The following is a 21,105-nucleotide window of genomic DNA, read 5'->3' on the forward strand; positions in this document are numbered from 1 at the left end:
AGCCTGCAGCATATGTGCTAGTCTTGCATCATCAACAGAAAAGGATGCCAGTTATAAACAGATTCCAGTTACTGCCAGTCCAGAAAGACTTAACTGTAGCTGAAGCAGGGAGCTGCCATTTAAATCTTGTTTCCCACTGCTTGTTTTCAAACAGATCACTCAAATTAGTGTAAAAATTCAACAATTCAGGGTATGATTTCAAACCTCAACAATAAAAATTACAAGACTGGGAAGCCCTACCTGGTTCTGAATCCCAACCACCTAGAGGCAGAAGCAACTCTCCTATTTTGTTATCCAAAAAAGTATATCAGAATAAAACATTCTCTACCAGATAAAGCATTATTCTGAACCTGTATTTCCTAGCTTTTAAGTCTAAAGAAATTTCCAGCTAGATGAATCCAAGACAGATTGCACCTATCACTCATTTTGAGTAGTTCTGGTACAGATTCTTCACATCCCATCTGCTACAGCCATACATATACAGGCTTCCCTTACCCCTGAGAAAATGGAATGAGTTAGGTACTTTAAAGGAAACACTTTAAGGGAAAGATGTTACAAAATCTGGTGTTAATTCTTTATATCTGCTTCTTAACTAGTTAACCAGCAATCATGTGATACTGAGATACTGTAAGTGTAACTTTAATATAGAATTAGATTCCTAACCTCAAAGCAGCACTGAAAATCCCATGAGTTTTCAGGAGCTGGCATTAAATTACTTTTGACTTGCAAGAAAGTGTACTTTGTAAGTATACTTTGATTAACAAATACTCTTTTTGACTCTGATATTGATAGTCCATATAGACTACTATATCATATCAAAGGACTAGTATTGAATGCATAATAAGCATTATAACAACTGTCCTGTCTCTCTACTACACAGGAAAGTAAGAATGTAAAAATTTTTGCATGGAATTCTTTTACACAAACATAACTGTAACCTCATGTTTTCAAATATTGAGCATAGTATCTATTCTATAAATTCATTCCCCCACTCTTGTTTCACATAATGGCTCTAGATAAAAAGGTTCATTGCTTTTATGATACATTAGAGAACACTGGAAGCTACACAGCAATCTGCTGCTAGCAAGTTCCACCAAAAATCTCATAGTTTCTGCAATTCTACAGATATGTATTAGATTTCAAATGGACGAGAGGGGGAAACAGTGTACACCTAGCTGTCACTCAGAAAACACCAACAAAAAAATAAACACTGAAATACTAGAGCAGACTTTCTCAAAGGCTTACTTGCCTTAATCCCTCCTATAATACTGTCTTCCATGCCACATGCAGTAAAAGCAAGGGCTACATTATCCTACTAATTTACCCAATGAGAAAATTTTTGCAAATAACTTTCCAAAAGACATAGTGGGATGGAATTGTCCCCAGGCCTCACAATAAAGAAAGCCAGTAATATTCACAAACTGAGTGAGTACTAGCATCCTTATTCACAATTTGAAGCTGGATTGAGCAAAACACTTCAGATTTAGACTGATTTCTTACAAGGCAGTGCACAATGCAAACGTTTTTCTGGTCTTGTTTCAGCCACAAATGCATATTCTTGCATATGCTATAAAGATTCTGGAGATTTGGTGCTCGTCTTGCTGGCCAGCCACATTCAGAAACCTGCGAAAGAGAGCAGAGGTGAGAAACAAAATTACAGTCATATTCATCTGCATAGTATAAGCTGTGTATATAAGAGAATTTTACACTTTAATGCCGCCTTCAGGCAGAAATGAAGCAATATGCTCAAGAAAAGTAGTTTCACACAGTGTAGGCACAACTTTATAGGATGAATTGTAATAAAACTCCAGTCCTGTCTATAGTCTGCTGCACTAGAATTAGCAGCTCAGATTGCCACATGAGATTTTCTTAGATCAAGGAATAAAGTAAAACAGCTTTCAACTTGATTTATGCATATATTCTTAAGCAAAAAAAACCCCACAAGCAGAAAGACTTAATTTTATCTTTCAAGGTAACCGTTTAAAGATTCTACCTCTATTCAAAGAGCCTCATTAGTTAAGTAATATTCCTTCTGTGATCAGTGCTATGTAACATTACCAAATAATCAGCTTCAGGCTGACAGCATATATTCTTCAATTAAGCTGTGCAGTAAGAACTTAGTATATAAAACCTGATCTTGAGCCCTTTTAACACTTAAAGAGTACAAGTTCTGCCAGGACCAAGGAAAACATGCAAAGCAGCATTCTCTATTTTTTTTTAGCCAAGATCACAACTGCTGTATGTAGAAGATCATTTTCCTAACAACATCTTTCTTACCCAGATAAAAGTTCAGGAGTTACTCTTGAGATTAATTATCTGAACTCAGTATCACAAAAAAAACCTCTCAATGAAATCGTTTTTGTGCCAAGCTCAGAAAAAAAAAAAAAGACTAAAGAAACAGTCTGACAGATTCAGTACAGATGACACAGCAAGAAAGCAATAATACTTAATTTCATAAATAATTCTAACATTTTGCTCTGTAGGTAAGAATTTCTGAAGCTGTTCTCCTGCAATCATGTGTAAGGTTTACCATAAACGTAGTTTGCAAGAACCAAAGAAAAACTAATCTTCCTTAGCTTCCTACATGGCTGTTCTCATCCAGCACTGAATAATGAAGTTAAGTCAGCCAGTACTGCCCATTGTGCATTTGTTTTTAAATAGAAGATAATGTTTTGTTGAAACTCCTTAAATACTCCCAGCCAATAAAGCAGTTTTGAAAAGTTTAATCTACTGTTAATTCCCAGCCAAAAAAAAGAAAGAGGCAAAACAGATGTCAAAAAGATAAACGTAGGCTAGAAGAGTTCCAGAGCACTAGCAGACTTAGCTGTGCTCATATTACCATTCACAGCACTTATACATCCAGAAAATCAGTGTATAGGCACCTCAGACTCTCAAACAAAAAACATGCAGTTTCCCATTTACAGTATTTATCATTCCATAAACAGAGATAAATAGCCTTCTAAGATGAACAATAAATCAGTTCACTTTCTAGTGGACTTTTAGCAATCTAGTACTATAAAGCATTACAAAAATTTTTGCTCTGAGGTACCTGCTCCAAATAATCACAGAAAACCTCCTGCATTATTAAGCTTTGCCTTCCATGCTGAGCTGCACCTGAACTTCATGCTGAACCATATGCAGATAAAGTTTATTGCCTCCACCCAAAGAGGCAGTAGTCACTTTCCAGGTGTAACAATACTCGTCTTGTCTACAAGTTTATAAAGAAACAAAGGAAAGTGATAAGCACTAGATAGAATACATTAGACACCTCAGCATGACAGTTTAAGGGAACCTAGATAACTGCAGTATTGCTAAGGAGGACTCTACAGCATAAGACCCAGAAGGGGTTTTCTCTAACAAACATTGCTTCTAGACTCTCCTCTGGGCAGTCAGTATTGTGAGGAAGGGGCATGATCACTACAGACAGTTTCAGTGAGATCTAATATGGCTTGTGCTAGACAACTCAATGCAGTTACAGTGTGCACTGTTCAGCTGAGGTGTATTTTGGAGCAGACACTGAAGTCCAGTACCTCAGCACCTAACAAGCTGTCCTCACTACCTTGTCACTGAATTAGGTAAATCTCTTCATTTTAGTATCAGAAAAACAGCTAGAAAGGCTAATGGAAGTTCAGGTAAGCTATACTAGTATTTCATGCACTAGCAACAAGCAGTCACCTGGGGCTGACTCATCCGGGAGTCAAATGCTATGAAGTGGGATGAGGACAAAGTCCAGCAAGCAGTTTGCACAGTTGCCAAGGGAGTACTACTACCTTTGATAAATTAAAGCCTCCAAATGTAGAAGAGGCTGAACTTTTCATAAGGTTTTAAATTATGTATTCTTCATATAAATTTGAAACATGTGAGGTACTTGTTCACATTTTCAAGGATATCACTAGCCTAGCAAACAGACTTTAGTCAGTAAGATTAACAATTAGTCTTCAATCAATAAAGTTTAGATTGAAAGCAAAGACAAGCAGAATATAGGTTACTCTTTGACCTTATGTTTAGATTGTCTTTTGTAATATTTTTATCATGCAGCCTACTTTAACATATTTCATAACAAAAAGTTGAAGGCGTAATCAAGACCTTGTGCTGAAAGACCTTTTACAGAAATATACAAAAACTGTACATACTCTGTTATGGAATCTTGAAGGCCTGTATGTTCTTGGAGAGAGATTGTACACAGCATAGTGTCCAGGATGCTTAGAGTCCAGACATAACCGCACATCTTCTATATTATTTTTTATGGCAGATTCTACACCTTCAGCTGGAAAGGACATCACTGAAGACAGAACAAACACCAGGTAAAGTATTAATTTTATATATTAAAAACTATCCCAAACTATTCTTAAGACAGACATAGGTATCATACCAGCAATCCTGGAAGTGATGTACGATATATCCAAGTCTCCTTTTGCATAACTGAAACAGAAAGCATTTGAGTTAATACTGGAGTTAAAACTATTCAAGCCTAAGTCTAAGAGAACACAGGTCTCTCAGACTACACCCACCACCATCAATAATACTTCTTCCACCTGAGGCTTGTTATCTCACTTTTTTCAGAATAGTTGTATTTGAACAGTTACTTATTTACATCAGTTGAAAGAAAGGAATTTCTAGGGATTTTGTGCAGACACTTTCAATGTTTAACTCATTCCTCTAGCTCTTGTTCTTTCTGATGAAAATTCATTATAGGTATCAGATTGAAAGCCTAATGAGGATGCATTAACACTGCTAATGGAGGACATGATGATGCTTAAAATAAAAATCATTTGTTGGAACAGTACATTTCAAATTATCTTAACTCTGGCACATTACTATCTGGCCCAGATGGCCACACTGCCCTATTTCTGAATTCAATGTGAATAGAGTATATCACAATCTCTTTCCTCATTCAAATAATTCCTCCAAAACTTGACTTCCAAAATTCCCATAGAGAGCAAGGCATTAACCATCACTCATCTTCTCATATGTTGTGCTCAGTTTTAAAGAGCAGCCTTTAAAAATTATTTTTCTTTGTTTTGCACTTATGTTCATTCCCTTCATCTCTACCTAATCACCCACATTACAACAATTTATTATTTAAAACAGTTTTTAAAATTGTTTCTAGGGTACATGCTGTGTAGCAGGACAAAAAAGCTTAAGAAAAAGACTGAAGAGCTCCAGTGCAGGCCAACATCCTTGAGTATAATCACATAGGTCTTCACTGCTAACTAGCAAAATAAGAACACACCTCCCCTACAGAATTTGGTTTGGATACAGCTTAAATAAGCTGGCAGCATATTATTCCCAGAATATCAAAGTGTCATCAAGACACTATGATGCATGTTTAAGGAATGCAGAGGCATTACCAAAGTAATGCTCTTCTGTCACTATTAAGCTTCAAGACATTGCTTGAAAGAACAGACTTAGGATACTGAGCTTAAGTTTTGAAATATCAAGAGAACATTGCTTTGATTCTTTACGGCTTGCTAGGAGACATCAAGGAGGCTGGGAGGTTTGATTAGAAAATTATTGCATTTACAAGTACTGGAAGGAGGATTTTAGGTGAGGCAAGAAAACTGTTCCAGAAGCAAGGATATTAAGCAGCACATATACAGAACAATCAGAATCCTACCAATGATATTGACCCAACATCTCAAGAGGTATTGAAATGGCCAGAAGGAAGTTTGAGTGTCTCACTAAATAAAGCACTGAAAAACTCGGCCTTGAAAAAGGAGATAAACAATAGCCAAATAAACACTATTTCAAAATTACTTTCACCTTTGGAAAGACATTTGCACAACTGGAAACTACATAACCATGTAGCTCAAATAGTAACACTGCTGCAGCAAAATTCAAGCAGAAATTTACATTCAGAGCTAACCATGATTTATTACTAAAATTAATGTTGAGCATAGTTTATCTGATTGAGAAGTATGAAATGTTATTCGATGCTTCAAACACCGGCTTCAAGCAAGAAGACATGCAGGTCATTCCAATATCAACTTTTTTGTATAAAGATGAAGAACCACCTAAAACAACAGTCTAAGAAGAACTGAAGTGCTACCTGTCACACAGGAAAATTAATTTACCACTGTGAAACTTAAATCTAAGCAAAACTGTCAGAATTTAAGACAAGGAATTAAGTACTTTCTTGTTTATAAATAGTAGAACTGTGAAAGGAAATTTATCTGCAGAATATTTCCATATTTTACCATACAGTAAATTTCATTTAACAAGGTACGACAAAAAGAAGTAGAACAGAAGATAAGTCCCACTGAAGGTAATAGGTACAATGAAGTAAAGAGAGGCCTGCAAAACAGCATATACCAAAGAAATAAAATGGAAAGCAGCTGTTAAAAGCTGTAGCTCTTCATATTACTTCATACACTGAAATTCCCACAGATCTGCTAAGCTGCTAACAAGTCACCACTTTTCATCCTGCTACAGTTAATTCCCTTTGTACACCTTCATGTCTTCTCTTGAGTCAGTGTGGTTTCTCTAAAGTGAGAAGTTTGATGCTGCTCTGCCAACTACTTTGTACAAAGCTTAAAGACAAACCAAAGATGCACAGTTTTTGTGACTTAAACAGAGGATCTGCCCTTTCTAAGCCACGCACAGGAAATTTAAACAGGCTATTATTTAGCAAGCAGCTAAAAGTGCATTTGAAGTGTTTGCAGAGGTGCAAGATCTACAGATCTAACTTGTCTGATCATTACAATGTTTTAGAGCAGCATTATGCACAAATTCCACTCTGACAGAAAAACATGTTGCAAGCAATACACTTCACAAGCCACAGCATGGTAGCTGAAGTAGGGTGATAGGGTGACATACCCTACAGTGAGGAACAAGGTTTGGTATTCCTTAGGAGGCTCTAGTTTAGTCATGACTTTCATAGTGACCTTACCTGCTTCTCCCAGAGCTACAAGAAAAAACTTTTCCACTGCACAGAATTTTATTACAAGCTAAAAACACACAAACCATACAGATGGATTAATAATGATTAAAAAGGTACTAGAAACGTTTGGAATAGAACTGAAAATCTGATTAGAAAAATGTGATTACATGCTATATTTCTCAGAATATATGCAGCAAAATAGGAGAATATTATTCCAAGCAATGTAGGTCAAAGGAGACAAACAGTGCAGATCCTCTCATTTTGCCTTGAGGGCATAGGATTCCACCTGAAAACACACTACTTCTCTGCACTTTTCTCACCTCTATCCCCTTTCATTTGTACCTTTCACTCCTCCATCTTTTCCTACCCCCTCTCATTAATGGAGGCCTTAATTAATTCTGAACCGTGATAGTTCAATTCCGTACCTCTATACCCTGCTTCAGCCCTCATCTCCTGATCTCTCCCAACATCTCATTAGCTAAAATACAGAAGGGAAAGATGCACTTATGGGCAGGCTTTTGTCCCCAAAATCCTAATTTGTTGCTTACAATTGCTAAAATAATTTATATAAATATCAATCATAAAATCTCAGGACTAGTTACCAGCTATTAAAGATCATACTTGGAAAAGTATGCTGGATTTGATAATTTCTGGACTAAGCTTTGACCCTTCATTTAGAACTCTTACCAGTACAATTTTAATTCCTTTTACATTTTTTTTACTCACTTGGCCACAGACTGGATAACTTTAGAAGATGTATCCTTAATATTAGTGAAAAATCGCTCTGTTCCACCCCTCAGAATATCAAAGAACCCTCCATAAGTCTGGTCACATTCCGCCACAGTCAGGCCTAGAGTAGTTGAATAAAAATAATAGTACTTTAATTCATATCCTGGAATGGGTTCCACAACAAAGCAAGTTGCTTACAAAGCTGGAAGTGAAGGCACATACAGACTATGCCTTGCTGTAAGACTCACAGTTCCAAAGTTCTCCGTAACTATGACCTATGCAAAAAACAGTACTTCCTGCAAACAGCAGGTACTACTAAATTACTTAACACATTGTTTAAATGACTGTATTTAAGAGGAAATCAAGTAAAAATTTCTGAAAGTTAAGCATTTATTTCACATTGCCAGTGCAGAAAGATACTTTTTTTAGTCAGTTTTGAAGTGCAGCTTTTCATTAGTAAATCTACTTAAGCATCCCCACTAGAAACATGTTGATGCATGGCTTCAAAAGCAGCTGGCATAATTAAGTTACTTTTCAAGCAGATCCCCCCAGCTAGCACAGCATGCCAGTACAAAATCCCTGTTAGTAACTGCATATAACAAATGGTACTCATTCTTGTATAAAACAGATGGCCAGCCATCCTTTTGATTACAATCCTACTAGGAAGCTGGATTCTTACACAGAAATTGATATACAAATAACATTATTGCAACAACACATTAATACCATTTGTCTCATTGGCAATTCAGCATAAGTATTATCAAGCAAGTATTAACAAGCTGGAAAGAAAACAGACTAAAGTATTCCCTCAATATCTTCTGCATTAATTGCAATGTTCTATATTCACATACCTATGGTAAGATGAGTACAGAAATCATCTTTAATTTCTTATTAAGATGCAAATAAGCCTATCAAGCTTTTAACTGTCTTCACTATATTAAGTGCAAGTGTCTTCAACCAAATGAAGTCTGGAATATCTATTTTTACAGAATGGGTATATCAGCTTTTAATTGTGTCATTTTGATAATGTACTTTGACTCAATTTAGTACTGCTAGACCAACTGGGTTTATGCCACAGCTCCTTCTCCTCACCACCTACGTCCTATGGTGCAACCATCTTCTGAAGTCCTCTCTGCACAATCCTCCCATAATAAGCTGGGGACAAGCCTATGGCTATTTCTTGAAGTGCCTAGACAGCCAATAAACTGAGCTTAGGCTATTGCTTTTTACCTTTGAGGTATCAGATACAAGCCTTTTGAGACTACAATCACTCAATCATATGCACTTTGAATTATCACACAGGGTAGGAAGGTTGTGTGTGGGTGAAAGGAAGGGGAGAGTGGATCTCAAATGTTTTCAGAAGTACTTCTTCCTCATACAAGCTTGTTGTAGGCTAAAATAAATACATCAGGCCAGTGACTCCTCAGTATTAATGACCTATGATGGTCAGTATTCAAAATCCCTGCAATTGCTGCAGCATTTCTTTATTGGATTACCTCAACCATCAGACCAAAGTTATACCAAAAGCCACAGAATGTTTACTATCTTTCTGAGTTGTAACATATCTGATGTTAAGTATTTCTTCTTGGAAAGCAAGGGCAGCTGTCACTTTCCTACACCAAAGATCCAGTGTTGTGCACAGACAGGATATGCACCAAATTCAGGAACTTCTGCCACACAGTAACAAGGTTTCACCTAAAACACAACACTTCTGAGAATATTTTAAAATTAAATTTAAACTCCTCTTAAATTATCCTCTTTACATCAGACACTTTCAAATACTATTACCTCATTGAATAAGAAAGTTTTAGGTTTAAAGTAACATTTTTATTTGTTAGTCATAACCTGAAGACCACTTTCACTACAGCTCTTTTTCTTAAGAACATAACTGCTCATTGTATCCATCACTTCTATCAAGGTTCAGGCTATTTATTTCAACTCTCCTTCCTCTACAGGTGAAAAATACCCTTTAGCTTCCAAGATTTTACATAGGAATGCTATCTTTCCCAGCAATGAGCTTGAGAAATTAACATTTGCATGTACCAACATACAACCAAAGCATGAAAAAAATAAAGCAAGCTTAGAAGCAGTGATATAAATACAAAATAGCTAGTACGTCTGCAAAAATGCCTAAAAACCCTACATGAGATTTTTCACATAGAAGATATGCAACTGGTTTAACACTAGGATGCTGTCTCTTTCTGCACTTACCTGCGTTGTACATATTGTTGAGCTGTCCTGCAGGCCTGGAGCTCTGTGAAAGAGAGGTCACAGATGTCCGAGGCTGTGCATTGTTTCCATAGCCTCCATTTTGTTCCAGGAGCTGAGGAGATTAATACTCACTATAAGAATTTTCCTGGCCCTTCAACCAATTTGTTATGCTTTGAAACTTACTTTTACTTGGTGAAGACCAGAAAGCTACCAGTTACTGAGCCTCAAGAGAAAGCCAGCAAGACACACCAATTGATTCACTTAAGAGTATTGTCCAAACTAAGCATCAAGCAGAAGACAAGATTTAAGTGAGTTTCAAGTTAGTGAAGGCAAAGTCTTCATATACTTGATTTTTCTGTGCAATTTAATTATGACTAAATGCAGTACATCAAACAGAGCCCTTACATACTAAAGAATGACTCAAGATTGAGAAATTTTTCAGCAAGGAGTAAGAACAAGTTTCCTTTAATGTCATGCAAGCTCTGTGCTTCAGAAGGCATATTTTCAAAGATTCTATAGGTGATATAGATAAATTCAGTTGAATTTCAAAATAAGTTAAAGTGAACTTTTCAAAACACTAAGGAACAGGGGACCTGCTCCAACATCTGTTACTAAACTCACACTCACTGCCTAAGAAAGGAGACGAGGAAGAAATGACACCTAATCAATAATACTCCTTACGAGACATCTTTACCTCTGTGATGGGGGATTTAGGATTCACATTCCTAGCTGCTGCAATCTCCTGCAGTTGATTCACAAGTTCAGTGATTGACAATCTCTCCTCTGGGTTCACCTTCAAAGCAGACCCTAAAAAAAAAAGATATAGATAATGTAACAGACTCTCTTCAGATATCTTCTCTCAGCCGAGATTAATAGCTTCTTCAGTGCAATACATACACATGTGAACAGAAGGGTGCAACTGCTAAATCGATACCCAAATATAATTTTCATAACAGGTATCAACAAAAATCCCCATTATTTAAGCTTAATAGTATTTCAAAGAATATACTTTAGGATCAGATAATTAATAACCCCAGTAGTAACTCTATAATACTGTTGGGGACATTTCTGGCACTATAATTAAAGTTTCCAGTAACCCATTAGAAATTTAAAGAAAATACATTTTCTAAAGCAAATTCAAAGAAACGAAACCAAAACACTAACTGTTCCTATGAACTAATTCAGAACTAAGCAACACAGGCAACAGCACATAGACACAAATGTTTCTTTTAATATTTTATTCATAATAGATTAAAAATTTTAGCATAAGTTGTTGCAGTTTATATTTTCAACATCAGATCAATAATATTTAGTTATCAATAATACAACACTGTTAATAATAAGATATATCAATGGAGACCAAATCAAGTAACACAGTAAACTTACGAATGAGATCATGAAACACAGAATAGCGAGTGTCATTTTGTGGAATGACATATTTCCCATTGACTATGCGAAGCTTAGCTCCATCTTCAAATGGATGTTGCCTAAAGCACAGCAAGTACAGGATACAGCCCAGAGCCTACAAAGAGAGAAAGGCAGAAATACTTCATAGAATCATGGAATCATTGAGTCTGGAAAAGACCCGCTAAAACATTGAGTCCAACCATTAACCTAACACTAGTCCACCACTGAACTGAGTCCCCTAAGCACCACACCTACATATCTTCTAAATACCTCCAAGAACAGTGACTTAACCACTTCCATGGGCAGCCTGTTCCAAAGCCTGACAATGCTTTTGGTGAAGAAATTTTTTTCTAATATCCAATCTATCCCCCCTAGCACAACTTGAGACTGTTTCTTTTCATCCTGTAACTCATTACTTGGGAGAAGAGATCAATCCCCACCTTGCTACATTCTCCTTCCAGGTAGCTGTAGGAAGCAATAAGGTTTTCCCTCAGCCTCCTTTTCTCTGGGCTAAATAAGCCAAGTTTTCTCAGCCACTTCTTGCAAGAACTGTGCTCTAGACCCTTCATCAGCTTTGTTACCCTTCACTGGACACACTTCAGCACCTTGATGTCCTTCTTGTACTGGTGGGGACCAAAATTTAACACAGTACTAGAGGTGCGGCTTCACCAGGGTCAAATACAGGGGACAACCACTCCCTAGTCCCATGTTTTTACCCAGCAAACAGTACACAGATAGTATCACAGCAGACAAAATGCTGGCAGTAGCAGTTGGTGACAGCATCAGCCCAGGCTGGCAGATCAGCAGCCAAGTTGAGCAAGGGCAGCAAGCGGAGCACACAGAGGTAGCTGCTGCCTGTGGTGATTGAGGGTGGCTGCTTCATACTACAGTCTGACACCTGGAAAGCTTAACAACCAGACCACAGCACATCCCTGTCCTCTTTTTCCTCTGTCACTAAGCTGGAGAGTTGCCAACAGTCTACAGTATAGGTAACACCAATCCCTACCCCATGGTGGTCTTACAGGGAGCTGGAAGCTCCCCAAAGGCATGGGTAAAGGAAGCACTGTGTTCTCTTTCACCAGGTACCCTGGGACTGAGCTCCTGGAACAAGCTGTAGTGAGGTAGTGGCCATGTCAGCATGCATGGTATTAGGTAATACTGGTATTAGCCAACATTTTTGACCCAGTATTTGGTCTCCTGTTTACCAGGGAGGCATAGAATGGATAACCTTGGTGTGACACTGGAAGAGCCCCAGACAGGGAGGGAGGCTGCCTGTGGCAACAGAAGGTGTCTGCTTCACTTGTTGGTTCTCCCCTCTTTGACAGCTGCAGCCCTTAATAGGGACATGAGCAGATGACAGGATATTCCCACCCTCTTTCTCTTCTGCTACAAAGTGTGTTCCAACAAGGAGTGGTCTAACTTCATATAAGACCATGGATCCAAGGGTAAAGAAACATCTTACCCTCAACCTCTACACCTTCTCATACCCTAACATGATGGGTCCGCCAGGAAGCTGGAAGGTCCCCGAAGCCACAGACAATGGGAGCCCTGCAGCACCCACTTTCTTTGTGTGAAACTTATCACAGAAATAAAAAAGTTTACAAACACAAATGTTCTGATTCAGGAACCCATTGGTTGGTTATCCCTGTTTGTGATGTCTTCACTTCAGGCAATGTTACTTGAATTTCAGAGTATGAAATTGATTAAGCTTCCCAATACTGCTTGCAAATGGCAGGCTGCAGTCATCAACTGCTGATTCATGCAACTCCACACATTTCCAGTGCTTTAGAGATCAGCTTCAGATTCCTTTAGATTTAGGTTAAAATAAATCCATGCTGTGGATTTCACAGTATACAAAAATGAGCAGCTTGTGATCCCCAGTATATATTGAAGAAGAGGATTTTGCCCACAGAAAGGCTCAGAATATTTCATCTCTTCATCCTATGCTTCAAGGAGACCAATTTTATTTGTGGGGACAGAATTCAGTCTTCTGTATTTCTAGTGAAGACACACTTATGTAATGCACCAGACAAGCATTTAAGTGTTAATTTGTTTAAATTACACTGGGAAGACACCATAATCTCCAAAAATGTTTGAGAAGGATCTGAAAAAAAGCCTTAAACTATTGTTTCAATTTCCTACAAACAGAAAGCTATTCAATTCTTATAACAAGTAAAATTTAAGATCATTTTCAGACAGGTTCATTCAAACCTCAAAAATCACAACACCAGGACTACCACGTCCTGGGAACTTTGTTTCCCTGGTGTGCCCAAACTTGATACCTGTGCAGCCTGACAAAGGAATAACCACCAAAGAGCAATCGGTTTTGAATTCTAATCTCTGAACAGTCCAAGTCTTATGTATTAGTTAGGATAATTCCACCTGCTATGTAAGTAAATGTAAAATTAATTTTCATATAAATTAACATATGAAATATACTAGCACAGCAATCTTATTGTCATAGAAATAAGTTCTGTCTCGCTCATAAATGTTTGATAATGAAGTATTCAATACATCCAAGAAAATATTTGCACAACAGACCAGAACACTACTTAAAGTTTCTTTTGAGCCCCATCTTAAGTTACTTGAGCATATAGGCTCTACAGCTCCTACAAATATAGCAAGCCAGTGAACATGCAAGCTAAGAAACGTGTTCACTGCCTCCAGTCCTCTACATATACTGTCACCATCTGTCCTTGATTGTCAGTTAATTCCAATAAGATTTTCAAAGGTTTGTTAAAGACTGTCAGGGGTTTGATATTTAGTTACTCCAAAACACCTACTGAGTCTCTCAATCCAGGGCCAAAAATAAACTGCATGTATTAATTCTGTATTATTGTACAGAAAGTACATTTCTGTTGGTCTGTTGGTAAAAAGTTCTCCATAATTTATACACTGACACATCATATAGTTCACATTAATTCACAGGGGAGTACAGGAAATGCAACTTTTTTAGGGTAAACTTTTGTTTATCCTAAGGACAAACTACAAGATCAATTATGCTTCCTAAGACAGTTCCATGTTATTTTTTTCTCAGTTTGTCTTTTGATATATAACCAATACAGGTAACAGTTGAACAGCTTAATACCTGCCTCAGTAAAAAACATCCAAAAAACTAAGTCCCTAAGCACAAAGTCACCTTCGTATTATTACAGTATGACAACTCAAAGAGGTACAACTGAGGATTTAATATTTACCTTAAACTCTGGCTACTGATTCTTTAGTGAATGTTCACAATTTATCATCCTTTTTGTACAAGCATGAATAAATTCTGCATCCTTCCCATGCTTGCTATTTGGTGGTATATTATCTAGATATAATACCTAGAGAAAGCCATTTCAAACTCAGCAACAGGCTGTTCCAGGATTGCATGCATGGCAGGGCATAACAGGGAATTTGATTCTAAAGACTGTATGTATTCTGGCTTTATGGTGGCAAGCTCCAACTAGGCAACACTTCTACTGAATGTCAAAGAAGTTCAGAATTGTCTCTCACAGTGTAAGCCAAGCTAGACTTGGGAGAAAACCCTGAATACTATATATACACCCACTATATGTTATTTTAATATTTAGATACATAGTTAATACTATTTACATTTATTTTTACTTAAGACAGCCTGTGTTTATTTTGGTGCTTTTATTTATTTACTCAACAAACTAACATGAAGCCTGCAAAATCAGTTTCACTATTAGATAAGCAGCTACGACACAAAGAGAAACTTCTTACCCAAATGTCCTGTTTTTCAGCAATTGGAAAATTTGAATACAAGTCTATCATTTCTGGTGTCCTGTACATTGGCGTTGTATTCCTTGTGATCTGCAATACAAAAATCCCAAAGCTTTATGAATAACACTACAACTGAACATTCAATTGTCCTTCAAGTCCTACAGATCAGTGTCAGGTTAATAGTAACAGTGAAATTATTATATTAAGATTTATTGCACTAGAACATTCTCACCTCTTCTTCAACCAGTGCTCTCTTCTGTGCAGACCAGTTGTAGTCAGGATAATAAGCTACAGTTGTAGCACTACCAAAGTCACAGAGTTTAATTGTCCCTTGGTTACTAATAAGCAAGTTTTCCACCTTCAAAAAGAGATAGAATAATATATTAGACATTTTTCTCTGTACACTAACACACAGGATTTTAAACATAACAAACTTGTTCGTGAATATAAAAAATACTCACTTCAGCCCAGGATGTTGTTTACAGGTGTACAAATATTTCAGACAATATTATAGACGTATATGGTAGCAATACAGCCAATTTTTAAAAGGAAACACCAAAACCACTATGAGAAGGAAGCATTCAAGAGAGCAGGAAATAAACTTCAGGAAAAAAAATAATCTCACTAGCACCTAAAAAGAGGTCAGTTTTTTCAGAGGACCACTTGCAGAAGCACTATCTCGGAATTAAAGTGTTTTCATGCACAAAACTGAACACTGTTAGCTTAGTTGCGATGGAGTGGAGGTTAGGACTGCTGTAGACACAGAACAGGAAGGTACTAGTGGAGAAGCAGGCTGGTGGTGAACACCCAGAAAGTGGCAGCTGTGACCTTGTGCAGAGACAGAAACCAGCTAGTTGAGGATCATGTGCTGCCTGAATAGTTCACTATCATCCCTCCCTTTTCCTACTTCATAAAATCCAACCTTCCTGGACTTTCCAAGTGAAATGAGGAAGAAACTTAAAGGCAGAGGAAAATTGGGTATTGGGCAGAAGTATTACTGGGTCATAACCACAAAAGGGCTGAAAAAGACAATTTGTATCTCTGCATGAAGTCAGGAAAAAGTACAAAAGTTAAGAGGCATGTTAGTAACATTACAACACCACACTTCATATAGCTAGGTTTGTCTTTGCTTTCCTTTAAAAACCACTGGACTTCATGTAAAATTTCCATTTTCAGAGTGTCTTACTAGCCTCACTTACACATGTGCCTTCCAACTTCTTCCAGCATAAAATTAATTTTGACTGCCCTGCAGGAAGACATAAGCTCTGTTAATGATGTGGTTGGAGTATCAACCTCAATGAGCAATCTGAATTCCCTTCTCTGTTATATAACCTTTGTTTATCTCCCTGTACATCCAGAGGCATGAGCATTCAACCTCTAATTAAATTTATACACTAAACATGGTCACAGAAAGACCAGTGATCAAGCTTCTATGCACATACGTTCTGGTTTTCGTGCTTCGGTAAAGTTTTTTAATAATGTTAAACATTCCAGCTGAGTATTCAGATCTTAACAGGCCCTATAATATGTTAAGCTGTGTGTTGCATAGCAAGTCCTGAAAAGATCAAACTCAGACAACTAAAATATCAGAGAAGCACTATTTTACAAACTGCCCTCTGTTGGCTTAGAATTTTTTCAACTCTGTAACTAGCTGGGCTCTTACACTGCCATACACGCACGCTGTTGGTGTGAACTTCATCTAAAGGGGTTCACAAACAAGGAATGCACAATACTAACAAGAGAAGGAAACTACAGGAAGACAGAAACAGCCACCACAATGAAGGTGAACTTGTTTTAAGCTGTACTTTAGAAGCCAATAAATCTTTACCTTTTTAGGCAAAATAATGGAGAAAAACCTGTTAGGACTCCACCCTACTACACCCAAATTCTACACTAGCCTTCTGGAAAGGGTAGCACAGTTGATGATCCCTATTTGACTCCTGGTTGTAGTAAGGTGCCTATAGCAGCACAACTATAATTTCACCTTACTTTGCAGCACCTGTAACATGAAGCAAACAAAACAAAACTCTTGCCTTTTTCCATTTTTATCTCTGCCAGGAACTTAACATTATTTGACAATAAAAGGCAGACTGATCTACAGCATTAGCTCAACTGCTATGGAGTTGGCTATGTAAGAAATTGTATAACTTGTAAATAGTCTTTTATCCCTTTTTTAGATAAGAGAGACCTTTTCTACAAGCTTTCCTTGGGCTGGTATATAGACATTTCAGGGAAGAATAGAAGACATCATTCTAGACAGGAATACCAAGAAGATTCTGTCCCAACTTGATGAAAATTTCTTTGACACGACATAGAAGCCTGCTCAATGGTAGGGAGGAAACAAAAAAAACAAACAACAGGAATGCTCTTATAATTAAAATTATTTTTATATTAAGAGGCTCTACTAGTGCCTAACATCAAAGCTTTCAGCAACAGTGATGAAAAAACTTAGCACACATTTAAAAAGTGGTTTCACTTTACTTTCCCTGAAGTAATTGAGTACATGCTTAATTAGGAATAAATTTTTCTTTTTTTCTATTCAGCTGATATCATATCAAGCAGGAAACAGCGTCTGATTTTAACAAATCTGTTTCTAGAGTAAGAATCTTCTCTTATTTTGTTTATGTTTACAAAGATCACCACTTTCCATTAGGTTCAAATTAAGGCTCCTTCATCTAAGGTATAGCATACATGTAAAGGTGAATCAAAATACGAAAGTCAAACCAAGATGAAGTCTTTTAAAATATCAAGTTTCTAGAGGGACAATGCTGTCTATAGCAAAACCCTGTAACATCAAAGCCAAGCCTAACAGATTGAAAAATTAAGACATAGAACCTATCATGAATTATGCCTGCAAAATTCTAGAAGTCAAGTTAAAAACAAGCCCTAAAATGCAATGCAAGTTGTTAGTTCCAAAACAAACAGCTTACTACACATTCTCCTTCAAGGTTTTACCTCTTCCATTTATAAAACTTGCTCACTCCAAAACTGCAACTCATAACTAGTTATTTTATCAAAAGCAAATTACTTACAGACTAACTTAATGATCAAGCCACAGTATACTACTTTCTGTTAGCTTGTTCAAATAGTACTAATGCCACATAAGATCTTGTTTGAAGAGATGCAAGTATTTCAGTGATGATCTTTGCTGGCACCCAACAGCCTTGGCAAGGCAATACATGTAAGCACTACACTCAGGAGTCTCCACTGTATTTGATTAACAGCCTTAACACTGATTCAGCGACTGGCTCTCCTGCTGTTCAAAATTCAGCCTTTATTTAAACATTGTAACACACCTTTAAATCTCTATGGATAATAGGAGGCTTCTGTTTATGCATATGCTGTACTGCCCTGCAGGTCTGATAAAAGATCTTCAAAACTGTGTCACAGGAGATTGGTCCTTTGGATTCTACCTTCTTTAAGAATTCCACCAGCTGTCCTGCAGGAAATTAGAAAAACTCACATAAGCACACACAAAACACTACTAAGTCTGAAAACCTGGCATGAATAGATAAGTGCTCTTCTCTTCAAGGAATATTTACAGTCTTGAGTTGTAGTATCATATGGATATTCTGAAAACGGCAATTCCACACTTCTTGCAGTGCCAAAGGAAATTACGCTCTAAGGAACTATTCCTCCTCTTCCTTCCTCTAACTGTTCTCAAACACAAAGAACTATTATCCCATATTTAAGATGAGGCTGAACTGTAGTTTCAAAGACCATGATCCCTACAATATAAAAGATGAGGTTGAACTCAAGCTCCATTGAACTATGCATCTTTAAGAGGCTTTCAAAGCTTCTAAGCTGCAAAGCAACCTGTGCAAAACTGCAGTCTAAAGCAATGTGAACTGCTGGGAAAAGAAAAAAGTTTACCTTTACACAGCTCTGTAAGCAGAAGAAACTCTCCCTGTCCCGTGTCTGATTCTTCTTTTCCTATAGATGCAGCTGAGCAGAACTGGACAATGTTGGGATGACCTGAAAGTTTTTTCTGGAGATAACATGTTCAAGGAAGATGACTGCCAAGTTTACTGATAATATGGTATACAGCAGTTCAGAGACATCTCATTTGAAATGTTAGCTTAAAACCACAGAAAGTATCATAGCTCCAATTACAACAGGGAAATCCATGCTTCAGCTGACAAGAACAGACTTCAAGGTAAGCCACTGAAGGTAATAACAAGTCAAAATAAAACCTTAAAAAAACTCCTTGTGGTTAAGGCTCTGAGGAAACTGGACATCATAATTAGTTACTTCTTTGCCTTTTGACAAAGACTGCAAGGCATTAGCAAAAATTCCAGTGAGATCTTCCAACTATCAGCTACTTCTCTGTCTGGCTGATCAAGAAAGGGCTATTTTATCACTGCTTGTCTTTCCAAAACAAAATTGAAACATAGCATACTTAACACTTAAGTAATTAAAATAAAAGTTCAAAACAAATAAAAGCTCCAAAAGACCAAGGAACTTTTCCTGTCATTGTTAGTAATATATTAAAACCTCTGTCCTGTTTTACTTACAGTTAAAAAATTAAAGGTATCATTTTTTAACTATGTGAAGGAGGGTAAAATGAAAGTGATCTCAACTTCTACCAATGAAAGTTATGTTGCATTATGCACGTTTGCATTGCCCCTAATGTGCACCATGTTGATCATATACTGAAACTAATGAATACAAAACAAACACGCTATTTACATGTGTTCACCAACTCAAACTTAAAAGCAGAGATATTTTAAGTGCAAAACTATATAAAAAAAAAGGCAAGTGGCATCCACCAAATTAGAAAGATTCTAAGTACTGTTTTATATCTTACACATCTCTTCACAACCTTTTACTCACACCTACATAAATTTGTCATTTTACAGTTGTATATTGGAAAGTCATCAATAGTTTACCCTCATTAATGTTTTGCATAAGCTGTAATGAGCCTGTGCTATGAAAAAACATCGAAACATTCAGTTCCTTACTCCAGGCAAGACAGAGTAATCACAAAATGTGTAGTGCTATGGCAGTCCATTCTTTGCAAGTGTACTTTAGTGGGTTTAGTATAAGATTTTGCCAAATATTTTAGCTTAAATTAAGATCAGTTGGTTTGCCTGGTAACTCAAAATTAAGATGAACCCTCAGTGCTAAACGAAAGAGCATACTACAGCTACTCACTGACTTTTCAAACAAACTGAGGGTCTTACAGCAGATGCCAGGGAGCAAGTATTGCGTTTACAAAAGCCAAAGACTGAAAACACTCCGAGATTACATTACCCTACCACCTAACACCACTGAAGACTAAAAAAGAACAGCAATGACAGAGAAACATCTGCTTCTTGTTTCTGATGCATGTCTTCTACTGAAATTCCTTCTTTAGTATTCAGTATTACTGTTTAAAGTCAGATGCATCTGAGACAAAAATTAAGAAACACTGAGAGTAAAAGCAAAGTCTTGAGTAGTCAAAAAGTTCACATCCAGTGGATGCGAAGGAAGCCTACTTAAGATCAGTACAGTCAAAAGGTCTCTTGATCAGTCACAAGACCACAACAACACCTTAAGAAGAATTTCACTTCTTGCTAAACCAAGTACATTACAAAGTCTACACTAGCTACAGAAGTTAGCATACATTAACTCCTGCAATTTTGGAAGAACCAAACTTGCTGGGTGTCGGTGCCAGATTCATGACAAACCAAGAATCTAGACTTTGCTCAGAATGTCAGTTCTTTTAAGCAGTGTATGATACAGCAAGAATTGAACCTGTAAAGCAGCTGTTTCTCAGGAATGTTTGATATTAGACAATTAAATAAGAAACTTAATATAATCCAGAAAAGGATACCATAAAACAAACTTCCTGAATGATGGCTTTGTTCTTTTCTTCTTCATTAGACAACAATCGCTGTCAGAAAACAGAATCATTAAAACAGTTACTAAAATTTAGAGTAAAACAGTGCACAGTTTTTTGTTTTTTCCAGAACACAAAGGACGAGCTACAGGCAAAAACCTGAGGAACTGTGATGGGATAGTAAACAAAGCAGGGTCATTGTATATTTGGATGTATTGCCACAAATATAGCACCCAGTCTTCCAGCGACCTATACTGTTCAAATTTAGTGAAAACTGAGCATTTTTAAGCTTCAGCACACATAAAGTAACTGATCCAACAGTGTTTTGTTC

The 21,105-nt window shown here is 37.0% G+C and overlaps 1 protein-coding gene across 1 annotated transcript in view; it reads right to left on the reverse strand.

Moving 5' to 3' along the window:
• Window positions 1-21,105, reverse strand: part of GAK (cyclin G associated kinase) — a 49,697-nt gene that overhangs the window by 27,707 nt on the left and 885 nt on the right. The window contains exons 2-13 of the mRNA XM_010003534.1: window positions 20,769-20,828; window positions 18,827-18,941; window positions 18,250-18,392; window positions 15,186-15,311; window positions 14,954-15,043; window positions 11,207-11,342; window positions 10,515-10,627; window positions 9,821-9,932; window positions 7,607-7,730; window positions 4,373-4,422; window positions 4,134-4,282; window positions 1,501-1,623 (exon numbers count right to left, since the gene is read on the reverse strand). Coding sequence (XP_010001836.1) covers window positions 1,501-1,623; window positions 4,134-4,282; window positions 4,373-4,422; window positions 7,607-7,730; window positions 9,821-9,932; window positions 10,515-10,627; window positions 11,207-11,342; window positions 14,954-15,043; window positions 15,186-15,311; window positions 18,250-18,392; window positions 18,827-18,941; window positions 20,769-20,771 — 1,284 coding nt within the window. The 5' untranslated portion in view covers window positions 20,772-20,828. The remainder of the gene's footprint in view (window positions 1-1,500; window positions 1,624-4,133; window positions 4,283-4,372; window positions 4,423-7,606; window positions 7,731-9,820; window positions 9,933-10,514; window positions 10,628-11,206; window positions 11,343-14,953; window positions 15,044-15,185; window positions 15,312-18,249; window positions 18,393-18,826; window positions 18,942-20,768; window positions 20,829-21,105) is intronic.

The sequence above is a fragment of the Chaetura pelagica genome, unplaced genomic scaffold (assembly GCF_000747805.2).
Source record: "Chaetura pelagica isolate M959 unplaced genomic scaffold, ChaPel_1.0 scaffold228, whole genome shotgun sequence".
NCBI lineage: Eukaryota > Metazoa > Chordata > Aves > Apodiformes > Apodidae > Chaetura > Chaetura pelagica.